The sequence below is a fragment of the Hemiscyllium ocellatum genome, chromosome 37 (genome assembly GCF_020745735.1).
Source record: "Hemiscyllium ocellatum isolate sHemOce1 chromosome 37, sHemOce1.pat.X.cur, whole genome shotgun sequence".
Lineage (NCBI taxonomy): Eukaryota > Metazoa > Chordata > Chondrichthyes > Orectolobiformes > Hemiscylliidae > Hemiscyllium > Hemiscyllium ocellatum.
This window is the reverse complement of record NC_083437.1, coordinates 42,945,526-42,958,213: the sequence shown is the minus strand read 5'-3', so window position 1 is coordinate 42,958,213 and position 12,688 is coordinate 42,945,526. Positions and strand designations below refer to the sequence as shown.

General features: G+C 44.2%; 1 protein-coding gene across 1 annotated transcript in view; it reads right to left on the bottom strand.

Moving 5' to 3' along the window:
* LOC132833747 (uncharacterized) overlaps nt 1-12,688 on the bottom strand; it is a 48,833-nt gene that overhangs the window by 4,861 nt on the left and 31,284 nt on the right. Inside the window, exons 8-9 of the mRNA XM_060852274.1 lie at nt 10,027-10,174; nt 2,522-2,569 (exon numbers count right to left, since the gene is read on the bottom strand). Of these exons, the coding sequence (XP_060708257.1) occupies nt 2,541-2,569; nt 10,027-10,174 (177 nt within the window). The 3' untranslated portion in view covers nt 2,522-2,540. The remainder of the gene's footprint in view (nt 1-2,521; nt 2,570-10,026; nt 10,175-12,688) is intronic.

The window sequence follows — 12,688 nt, the reverse complement described above, 5'->3', positions numbered from 1 at the left end:
CAGAGTGAAAACTGTTCTCTGGAACTAAAACCTGATTCTTCTGTCAGGAGCACATTGCTCTCCTGAACTGACCTCCTACTTCTTCCGAACTGAAATCAAAACAAAACTAGTGGCCCCAGGGCTGTTTATCTGTTGTAACTCAGCAGTAACACATTTCAGCACCACAGGCATCTTTCTAGACACTGAAATGAATCATGTGCTTTCTTGGAAATAATGTAATTCAGTCACTGTTCCAATGACTTTCTGACCTCTTTAAAAATATTGCTTTCACAGAACTGAAACTGATTGACTAATTTCAATTGAATTTTTGATGAAATAACAGTGAAGGTTGATGAAGGGTGGATATCCCCTGTGTGGATTTTAAGAAGGTATTGACAAAGTACTACAAAAAGCAAAGGCTCACAAACCAGAGATGCGTGATTAGGAATATAACATTAACTAGTATTAAAATAAATTAGCTGAAGGACATTAGTGGGTGGTTTCTTACGGTCTGCAGGACTGGCAGCAGATGGTGGTGTTCCCAAACAGCCAACAGTAGGCAGACTGCTTTCTTTACATAGAATTTGGATATTGGCATTCAGAGTAAGATTTCAAAATTTGCCAATAATAGCAAACTTGAAGGATTGTGAATAATCTGGTGATATCAGTTAACTGCAGCAAACAGAGACAGGCTATCAGAATGGGCAGACAAGGGGCAAACGGAATTTAATGCAGAGAAGTGTGAGATGCTGCATTTTTAGCAGAAGAAATGGTGAGGGACAATATAGACTGAATGGGGTGCAGAGGTAGTGCTCCTTATCTCCAAATCAGGAGACCCAGGTTCAAATCTTGCCTGTTTAACAATATCTCTAACAGGTTAATTAGGGAAATATCTACAATCAAAATAAAGACTCAACTTTATTCTTGGGGGCTTTTGTGGTGTGTTGATATTCCTACCTTTGAACCAGGAGGTTGATTAGAAATACCTGACCGGTTAGCTCAGCTGTGAGTAGCTTGGAGGAACAGAGCGATCTGGGGGAGGGGGGAGTGGGGAATCAATCAGAAGGTGCCAGAAATATTAGTTGAGTAGTTAGGAAAGCAAATGGGATCTTGTCTCAATCAACACAGGACTGGAATAAAAGCAGAGATGTTACAATTAATCATTAGCAAGGTCTGGTTAAGCTAAAACTACAGTATTGAGTACAAACACTGTCGCCAAACATTAGGAAGAATGTGAGGCTCCTTGGGAGAATACAGAGGGGTTTTACTAGAGTGGACCACGTTTGAGGGAATCTAGTGACAAGGTTTGTGGGAAAAGATGGGTGTTTTCCTCGGACGGAAGATTTGAAAGAGGTCGATAAGGTTATAGCTTTAAGCAATATGGACAAGAGGAAGTTGTTCCCGTTGTCTGATGGTCCAAAGCATGAGGGACCCAGAGTTAAGGTCCTATAAGGGATGCAGAAAGGGTTTGGAGAAAAGCCATTTTGATGCAATGAGTAGTAATGACCTGAAAGTCAGTGTCTATGAGGGAGTGGGTGCTGCGACAACAATTCCAAAAAACGTTTGGACAGGTAACTGAAGGAAACAAACTGAAGGACTATGGGGATATGGTGGAAGAGTGGGCCTGAATGGATTACTCTACAGAGAGCCAACATTGACCTGATAGGCTGAATGGCCTCTTGTATCTTAATGACTCTATGATTACTTAAAGTTCAATCAATATTGCTGTCTGTTAAATACATTAAATCCAATGATTTACTATTTTCAAGTTCAGCGTGCAAGTACAATATAAAATAATCTCACTGATGCAATGTTCCCACCAGGGGGTCTACACTGAGTAGAGATAGCATTGTATTCCTACAGCCCTGAGTCTTGCTTCCTCCTGATTGGGCGAAACCAGTGAATTTATCCTTGTATCTGCCATTTGTGAACAGTTAGAGAATTGTATCATACCTTTAATGAACAATAACTTGAAAAAGAGACTGAGCAGCATTAATCGAAGAGCCCAGAGAGGACTTGAATGGAATTCCTTGTTACTTGAATGAACAGTCCCCCAGCTATTTCATTCCTCTGTGTGAGGCTTCAGTTTGCTTGACTAAAAGGTCTATGTACGCAAATCCTTGGCCCATTGTGAATCCTGACAGTTAGTCACTGAAATGGAACACAATTTTCCATAAACTGTACAGAAACAGTTTTTTAGTCGCTTGCGGATACTGATTGGTCCTGAGATTGAGTGAAATTTATTAATCAGTCTATTTTCAAGCAGAAGAACCCTTACTCATGAGCCTTCTCTGTCAATGACATTTCTTCATGGGACCTGGAGCCTTGTTTGTCCAGCAGTGTTTCACAGTCAGAAAGCTGCCTGACGCTATTTGCCTGTAACAGGGTGTGGTACACGTACTGACACCAGGCTAAGCTGCTGGTTAGACCACTACAACCCCAAATGGGCAGAGATATTAACTCTGAGCCCAAAGGCACCCAGTCTAGCTGGAAGTTTCCAAGGAGGGATGACAATGATAGAGAAGGAAACTATCCTGCTTACCTTTACAGATATCCCAAGCCTACGGCGATGCTTCCGTGGGATTAAACACTAGGAAAAAAAAAGAGAAAAAATGGGAAACAAAATACAAAATTATAATTAGGAATGTTCTCAATGAACAGTAGTTATGAAGACAGAGAAGTTTTAAAATATTCTTCATTCACAGGATGTGATCATCACTGACCAGGCCAGGCATTTATTGCACATCCCTAACTGCCCAGACACAGAGGGCAGGTAAGAGTCTGGCTTTTTAAAGATGGCGCCGGTGCTAGGAATGCTGGTCCACTCCAAGCAATCCAGGTAGTGGCAAGTTGTTCTGGGTTCTGCAGGTGGTATAGTGGAGCTGGAATAGTGAGGTGGGTGCTATAGGGCCAGCCTGGATGGCTAATGAGGTGAGTTGAGTAATCTATGGTAAGAGATTTTGCTCAGCCTCACAGACAGAAATGTGCCAAGAAACTTAACAAAACCGATGCATAACTGAGAAAGGATTAAGCCATTGGTGTACCTGCATTGTTAGCTACAAACACCTTATTGTATTCTCCTGTGTTTAAAACAATGTCTATTCTTCCTCATTAGTGGTCTCTTCTAGTTGGAAGACCTTAGGCAGGCGATATAGCGGCAGAGTTATTACAATCATAGAAGCCCTACAGTGTGGAAACAGACCATTCGGCCCAAATAGTCCACCCCGATCCTCTGAACAGCATTCCATCCAGACCCATCACCTTGCTCTACCTTTCCCATGGCTAATCCAACTATCCTGCACATCGTTAGACTGAGGGAGGGAACCGGAACACCCAGAAGAAACCCACAGACACAGGGAGAATGTGCAAACTCCACATAGCCCGAGGGTGGAATTGTAACCAGGGTCCCTGGTGCTGTGAGGCAGCAGTGCTAACCACTGAGCCACCATGCCACCCTTATCAGCCTTGTTATAGGCCTATTGATCCAGAGACATGTGTTCAAATCATACCATGACAATTGCAGAAGTTAAATGTAAATTGTTTTAAAAATCTGGAATGACCAGCGAGTACCAACAATGGTGACAACTACCAGATTGTTGTTAAACACTCATAAGTATTGTCCAATTGGCCAGGACCTTATTGATGTCAAAGCAGGGTTGATGGACTGAATGGCCCACTTCTCCTCCTCTTATTCTTCTCATTCATTTGTATTGTTTAGGGAAGGAAACCTGCTGTCCTTATCTTGTCTGGCCTACATACGATTCAATAACCAACAGCAATGTGACTCGCTCTGAAATGGTCTGACAGCTGACCATCACGTTCACAAAGACAATGCTGATGCTCACATCTCGGGAAAGATTAACTCAGAAATATTGACACACACTCAGGGGTAGGGTAATAAATTGTGTTTGGATGAAATTTCCAATCATCTTTTTTAAGGAATTTCACCTGAACACATTAATCAACTCATTAAATCAACAGAAACCTCACCCCCAGAGGATTATTTTCTGGCTCAAAAACATCAAGTTCCAATGTCATCTGGCTTGACACAAAATCAGTGACAGTATATGTAGGGTCATGGAGTCATACAGCACTGAAACAGATCCTTTGACCCAACCTGTTCATGCCTAACATAATCCCATACATTACTAGCCCCACCTGCCTGCTCCTGACCCATATCACTCCAAACCCTTCCAATTCATGTACTTATCGAAATGTCAGTTAACATTGTAACTATGCTCACATCCATCATTTTCTCAGGAAGTTCATTCCACACACGAACCACTCTCTGCAAAAATATTGCCCCCATGTCTTTTTAATCTCATGTTAAAAATGTGCCCCCTAGTCTTGAAATCCCTCATCTTAGGTAAAAGACAACTATCATTAACTTTATCCAAACCTCACATTATTTTATAAACTTCTAAGGGGTCACATCTCAACCTCCTTTATTCAGTAAAAAAAGACCCAGCCTTTCCTTATAACTCAGACTTTCCATATCCAGCAATCTCTTCCGAACCCTCTTCAGTTTAATAAGATCCTTTTTGTAACAGGGCGACCAGAACTGGACACAGTACTCCAGACTAGAGCTCACCAATTCAAACAGATTATCAACAAGGTTAAGAACCTTGAAAAAACAGAATATTTATAGTAATGAGCATCTATGAGATGATGTCATTTGATATAGATTTTTATTGGGCCAGTTTGTATTTGGTGATCTTTGGCCTTCAGTAATAGTTTTCAAATGATTTCAATTTATCTGTAAAGCCACAGCTCCCCACAAAGGCCAAGGTGAAAGGTGCAGCCTTCTCAACATCAAGAAGCTGTTCCAACTCGTAAAAGGAAGACGACGAGAGGGATATGGATTTAAAGTGATGTGCAAAAGAAGCAAGACTGATGTGGGGGGGGGGGGGGGCAAGGTTCAATTGAGACCCTCCAGAGGGAATTGGATGATTATTTGGCAAAAATAATGAGCAAGGAAATGAAGAAAAGGAGGAGATTTGCACCAGGTGATGATGCTTGCTTGAGGAGCCAAGGCAGGCATGATGGGCCAAATGGCCTCCTTCTGCACCATAACAATTCTGTAATTCTGTGAACATTCATTCATTCTTTAGCTTGATATTTTAACCAGCCATTTGTCTGTATTAATGGGCTCTCAATGATGCTACTTATTCCTGTGATTAACTTCCAATAGGCTGGGAATGATCTGCCAACTACTTGTTTCTTCTGTTCTGTCAAAAGCAGATCCAGGTTGAACACAAGTTGAAGTTGGAAGAGGAACACCTCTACAATGTATTCGCCGAAAACGGATACCCGCACAGTTTCATCAACAGATGCCTCAGGGAAAGACAACGGAATGAGAACATGCTACAACCCAAAGGACTAGCTACACTACCATACATCAAACACATTTCTGAACTGACAGCCAGACTACTGCGACCACGAGGACTCATAACAGCACACAAACCAACAGCCACTCTCAGACAACAACTCACCAGGACGAAGGACCCGATACCCAGCATGAGCAAAACCAATGTAGTGTACAAAATCCCATGCAAGGGCTGCACAAAACACTACATAGGACAAACAGGGAGACAGCTAACGATCCGCATCCATGAACACCAACTAGCCATGAAATGACACGACCAGCTATCCTTAGTAGCCACACACTCAGATGACAAGCAGCATGAGTTCGACTGGGACAACACTAATATTATTAAGTGTGGGAAGTGTGTGCACGTTCAGCTACTGACAGAACATATTGCAGCACTGATGAAAGAACTCGAGGATCTTAGGCTCATCCGAGAGAACGAGATTTTTCTGGACAAGACCTTCAGCGAGGTTATTACACCAATCGTACCAGAAGAGAGCAGCCGGTGAGGAAGGCAGAGAGGAGACAGGTGCAAGAGACCCCGGGGGAAGTATCTGTCAGGAACAAGTTGAAGCTTTTGGAAACAGTAGAGACAGATGACACTGCCAGTCCGCGAGGTGGCCAGGTCTGTCAATCAGAAGTTGGCATGGAGGCAGAGCGGAAGAGTCGGCCATCGCACAGAGCCGTGGGAATAGGGGTCTCCATAGTGAGAGGAACTGACCGGGGTTTTTGTGGCAGCAGGCGGGACTTAAGGATGGGGTGTTGCCTTCCTGGTGCCAGGGTGAAAGACATCGCGGACAGAGCGCAGGAAATCCTCAAGGACGAAGGTGAAGAGCCAGAGGTGGTGGTACATGTCGGCACAAATGATGCCGGGAAGAAGAGGAGGAACATACTACAGCGGGACTTTGAAGAACTAGGAAGAAGGCTGAAAAGCAGGACGTTATCTCCGGTTTGCTTCCAGATCCTCGGGCTGTTGAGGCCAGAAACAGGGAGATAATGGATTTGAACGTGTGGCTGGGGAACTGGTGCAGGACGCAAGGATTTAAATTCTTGGATCACTGGGGTATGTTTTGTGGTAAGCATAAATTCTACAAGAGGGACGGTTTGCACCTTAATAGGTTAGGGACCAGCATTCTGGCAGGCAGGTTTGCTACTGCAACACAGCTACATTTAAACTAAGTAGCGGGGGGAGGGGACAAACTGGAAGTTTAAGAAGGAAATTGAAGGGAAAGTTAGAACCAGGCAAGTCAAGAAAGACAACGGTATCAATGAGGCAGAAAACTCAGAAAGGGATCATGCTGTAAGGCTGAGTGAAATAGGAGTTGATGGGAAGGATGAGGGCAGTAACAAATTAAAAATACTACACATGAATGCACGAAGCATTAGAAATAAGATGGATGAGCTTGAGGCTCTTTTGGAAATTGGCAGATACGATGTTATGGGGATAACTGAGACATGGCTTTAAGTGGACAGGGCCTGGGAAATTAATATTCAAGGCTACACGTGCTATCATAAGGACAGACTGACAGGCAGAGAGGGTGGAGTGGCCTTGTTGGTAAGGGAGGATATTCAGTCCCTTGTCCGGGGGGGAACCTAGAATCAGGGGATGTAGAGTCAGTGTGGATAAAGCTGAGAAATACTAAGGGTAAAAAGACCCTCTTGGGAGTTATCTACAAGCCCCCAAACAGTAGTCTGGATGTCAGATGTAAGTTAAATCAGGAGCTGAAATTGATCTGTTGCAAAGATGTTACTACAGTTGTTATGAGGGATTTTTAACATACAGGTAGACTGGGAGAATCAGGATGGTATTGGACCTCAAGAAAGAGACTCTATGGAGTGCCTCAGAAATGGATTCTTAGAACAGCTGGTGCTGGAACCGACCAGGGAGAAGGCAATTCTGGATCTGGTATTGTGCAACGAACCAGAATTGATCAGGGACCTCGAAGTGAAGGAGCCATTGGGAAGTAGTGACCATAATACAATAAGCTTCAATCTGCAATTTGAGAGGGAGAGGGTACAATCGGAAGTGACAATATTTCTGTTGAATAAAGGGAACTATGGAGCTATGAGGCAGGAGCTGGCCAAAGTTCAATGGTGCAATACCTTAGCAGGGATGACAGTGGAGGAACAATGGCAGATATTTATGTGTATAATGCAGAAGTTGCAGGATCAGTTCATTCCAAAAAGGAAGAAAGATCCTAGGAGGAGGCATGGGTGATCGTGGCTGACGAGGGAAGTTAAGAAACATATAAAGTTAAAAGAGAAAAAGTATAACATAGCAAAGATAAGTGGGAAAACGGAGGACTGGGAAGCTTTTAAAGAACTACAGAGGATTACTGAGAAAGAAATATGCAGAGAACAAATGAGGTACGAAGGTAAACTGGCCAATAATATAAAGGAGGATAGTAAAAGCTTTTTTAGGTATATGAAAGGCAAAAAAATGGTTAAGACTAAAATTGAGCCCTTGAAGACAGAAACAGGGGAATATATTACGGGGAACAAAGAAATGGCAGAAGAATTGAATTAGTACTTCAGATCTGTGTTCACTGGGGAAGACACAAGCAATCTCCCTGAGATAACAGTGGCTGAAAGACCTGAACTGAAGGGAATTTATATTTGCCAGGAATTGGTGTTGGAGAGACTGTTAGGTCTGAAGGTTGATAAGTCCCTGGGGCCTGATGGTCTACATCCCAGGGTACTGAAGGAGGTGGCTCGAGAAATCGTGGATGCATTGGTGATTATTTTCCAGAGTTCGATAGATTCGGGATCAGTTCCTGCGGATTGGAGGATGGCTAATGTTGTACCACTTTTTAAGAAAGGTGGGAGAGAGAAAGCAGGAAATTATAGACCAGTTAGTCTGACCTCAGTGGTGGGAAAGTTGCTGGAATCTATTATAAAGGATGAAATTACGACACATCTGGATAGTAGTAACAGGATAGGTCAGAGTCAGCATGGATTTATGAAGGGGAAATCATGCTTGACTAATCTTCTGGAATTTTTTGAGGATATGACTCTGAAGATGGACAAGGGAGATCCAGTGGATGTAGTGTACCTGGACTTTCATAAAGCTTTTGATAAAGTCCCACATAGGAGGTTAGTGAGCAAAATTAGTATTGGGGGCATGGTATTGGGGGCAAAGTACTAACTTGGATTGAAAGTTGGTTGGCTGATAGGAAACAAAGAGTAGTGATAAACGGCTCCCTTTCAGAATGGCAGGCAGTGACCAGTGGGGTACCGCAGGGATCAGTACTGGGACCGCAGCTTTTTACAATATGTGTTAATGATATAGAAGATGGTATCAGCATAATATTAGCAAATTTGCTGATGACACTAAGCTGGGTAGCAGGGTGAAATGTGAGGAGGATGTTAGGAGATTACAGGGTGACCTGGACAGGTTAGGTGAGTGGTCAGATGCATGGCAGGTGCAGTTTAATGTGGATAAATGTATGGTTATCCACTTTGGTGGCAAGAACAGGAAGGCAGATTACTACCTAAATGGAATCAATTTAGGTAAAGGGGCAGTACAAAGAGATCTGGGTGTTCTTGTACACCAGTCAATGAAGGTAAGCATGCAGGTACAGCAGGTAGTGAAGAAGGCTAATAGCATGCTGGCCTTCATAACAAGAGGGATTGAGTATAGAAGCAAAGAGGTTCTTCTGCAGCTGTCCAGGGCACTGGTGAGACCACACCTGGAGTACTGTGTGCAGTTCTGGTCTCCAAATTTGAGGAAAGACATTCTGGCTATTGAGGGAGTGTAGCGTAGGTTCACGAGGTCAATTCCTGGAATGGCGTGATTACCTTACACTGAAAGACTGGAGCGACTCGGCTTGTACACTCTTGAGTTTAGAAGACTGAGAGGGGATCTGATTGAGACATATAAGATTTTTAAAGGATTGGAAACTCTGGAGGCAGGAAACATGTTTCCACTGATGGGTGAGTGCCGAATCAGAGGATACAGCTTAAAAATACGGGGTAGACCATTTAGGACAGAGATGAGGAGAAACTTCTTCACCCGGAGAGTGGTGGCTGTGTGGAATGCTCTGCCCCAGAGGGCAGTGGAGGCCCAGTCTCTGGATTCATTTAAGAAAGAGTTGGATAGAGCTCTCAAGGATAGTGGAATCAAGTGTTATGGAGGTAAGGCAGGAACAGGATACTGATTAAGGATGATCAGCCATGATCATATTGAATGATGGTGCAGGCTTGAAGGGCAGAATGGCCTACTCCTGCACCTATTGTCTATTGTCTATCATCGGACAAGCCAGACAGAGAACAGCCAGGGAATTCCTAGAGGCATGGCACTCATCCACTGATTCAATCAACAAACACATCGACCTGGACCCAATATACCGGCCACTGTAACGGGCACCTGGAACTGACAACCAGAAGCAGCAGAGACAAGCCACTAAAGGCCGGAGGAAAGATCACAGAAGCGCTTCACAGGAGGCTCCCAAGCACTGAGGATGTCACCTAGACAGGGGACGAAACGTCTGCAACACAAACTCCCAGCTCGGTGAACAGAACCACAACAGTTGAGTGATATATTTCCAAGTCAGAATGGGAATGACTCAGAGGGGAACACGGTGTTCCTATTTACTCATTTCCTTTTGGGTGGCAGAGCTTTGGAAGGTGCTGTCAAGTTACCCCATTAATATTTGAAGGCTTGAAAGATGCCAACTTACTTCTTTCGTGTAGACCCTGTCCGAAACAGCGGGAAACCTTGATCATTGAGCAACCAAGGACAGCTTTGATGATAACAGAAAGTGTCGCACCAGTCACTGCACCAGCTTCCAGAACGTAAGTTCCATTTAATCCCCATTCGGAGATAACCTTCAGAACAATGGAAAAGAAAAAAGAAATAAACACAGTAGAATTTCCTGGAGTGATTTTATAGTGTGTGGAATTGGCCAGTTATTTCATTAAGCCCACGTTTTCCAAAATGAGGGAGGGGGGGCATATTGGAGCTGGTATTGGGAAAAGAGCCCAGTCAGGTGATCAAAGTTTCAGTGGGGTAGCAGTTTGGAAATAGTGACCATAATTCCGTATGTTTCCAGATACTTATGGATAAGGACAGGGTGAAGCTTGGATGAAGGTGTTAAACTGGGCGAAGGCTGACTATAACCAAATTAAGCAATAATTAGAGAGAGTGGATTGGGAGCAGCTGTTTGAAGGTAAATCCACATCTGGCAAGTGGGAGTCTTTGAAAGACCAGTTGGTTAGGGTGTAGGACAGGCATGTTCCTGTGAAAGTAAAGGACAGGAAACCTTGGATGACAGGGAAAATGATCAGCTTAGTCAAAAAAAAGGAAGCATACCTAAGGTCTAGACAACTAAAAACATGAAGTCCTTGAATAATATAGAGAAAGTAGGAAGAAGCTCAAACAGGGAGTTAGGAGGGCTAAAAGGGGCTATGAAGGAGGAAGTGCCTGGTGTCTTGAAGTGTATTAAGGTAGCCAAGTCTCCAGGGCCAGCTGCGAACTACCCCAGGAAGCTGTGAGAGGCAAGGGATGAAATAGCTGAGGCTTTAACAGATATCTTTGCATTCTCTTTGCCTCAGGCGAGGTTCCTGAGGACTGGGGAATGGCCAATGTTGTCCCTTCCTTTAAGAAGGGAAACAGATATTCCAGGGAATTAGAGGCTGGTGAGCCTGATATCAGTTGTGAAGGAGGCACTGAGAGACAGGATTTATTCACATTTGGAAGTAAATGGTCTTGATAGTGATAGGCAGCAAGGGTTTGTTTGGGAAGGTCATGTCTCACCAATTTGATTCTATTTTTCAAGGAGGTGACTGATTGTAACAGGGTCAGCCAGGTGGACGTCATAGAGTAGGAGTTCCCTGATTGGGGCTGTTAAACTGGTCTAATCAGGGAGCCCTGGCTGACAGATATAAACCGGAGCGTTCACTCTGAGTGCTGGCTCTGAGGGAGCTGGATAGGTGTCAAGGACTCTCCCCGTGTAAATAAATGATGGGATACCAGCCTCTGGGAAGTTATTTCAGTGACTGGAATGATTGGTAAGGGAAGGGCAGTGGATGTAGTCTACATGGACTTTAGTAAGGATTTGATATGGTATCACATGGCTGATTGGTACAGAAGATAGGCTTTCATGGGATCCGGGTGAGCTGGTTAATGTATACAAAGCTGGCTCGGTCAGAGAAGACTGATAATGACGGTGGGAGGGAGCATTTTGGAATGAAGATAATTAACTAATGCTGTTCCACAGGGATCGGTGCTGGGACCTTTGCTGATTGTAATATATATATAAATGAGGAAAATATAGGCGGTTCTGATTGGTAAGTTTGTGGATGACAGAGTTATAGATTTTGAAGAGGATTGTCAAAGAATACAGCGGGATACAGATAGATTACAGATTTGGGAAGAAGATTGGATATGGAGTTTAATCCAGACAAATGCGAAGTGATACCTTTTAGAAGATCAAATTCAGGGGAGAATTATACAATAAATGCCAGAATCCTGAGGAGCACTGACATACAGAGGGATCTGGATATACAGCTCCACAGATCTCTGAGAGGGGCAACACAGGTGGATCAGGTGGTCAAGGAGGCAAATAGCACACTTGCCTTCGTCAGGCGGGGCATTGAGTATAAAAGTTACAGCCGGATAAAACCTTAGTTAGGCCACATTTGGAATACTGCATGCAGTTCTGGTTGCTACATTACCAGAAACATATAATTCCCTCCAGTGTGGAAGCAGGCCATTTGGCCCATCAAGACACATTGACCCTCTGAAGAGCACCCACTCCATCCCAGTAACCCTGCATTTCCCACAGTCAATCCACCCTGACCTGCACATCTTTGGACTGTGGAAGGAAACCAGAGCACCTGGAGGAAACCCACGCAGATACGGGGAGAATGTGCAAACTCCACACAGGCAGTTGCCCGAGGCTGGAATTGAATCTGGATCCCTGGTGCTGTGAGGCAGCAGTGCAAACCACTGAGCCACCGTGCCGCCCCAGGAAGGACATAGATGCTTTGTGAAGGGCGCAGAGCAGGTTTACCAGCATGTTACCTGGTCTGGAGGGTTTTAGTTGTGAGGAGAGGTTGGATAAACACAGATTGTTTTCACTGGAAAGACAGAGGCTGGGTGGGGGTGGGGGTGGGGTGGGGGCAGGGGCGCGGGGAGCGAACTGGTGAAGGTCTACAGAATAATGAGAGGCATAGGTAGTGTGGATAGTCAGAGGCTTTTTCCCCAGGTGGAAAGGTCAACTACAAGAGAGCACAGGTTCAAGGAGAGAGTGGAAATGTTTAAGGAGGAGTGCAGGGAAAATCTTTCGCCCACAGTGTGGTGGGTGCTTGGAATGCACTGCCCCTGGTGGTGGTGGAAGC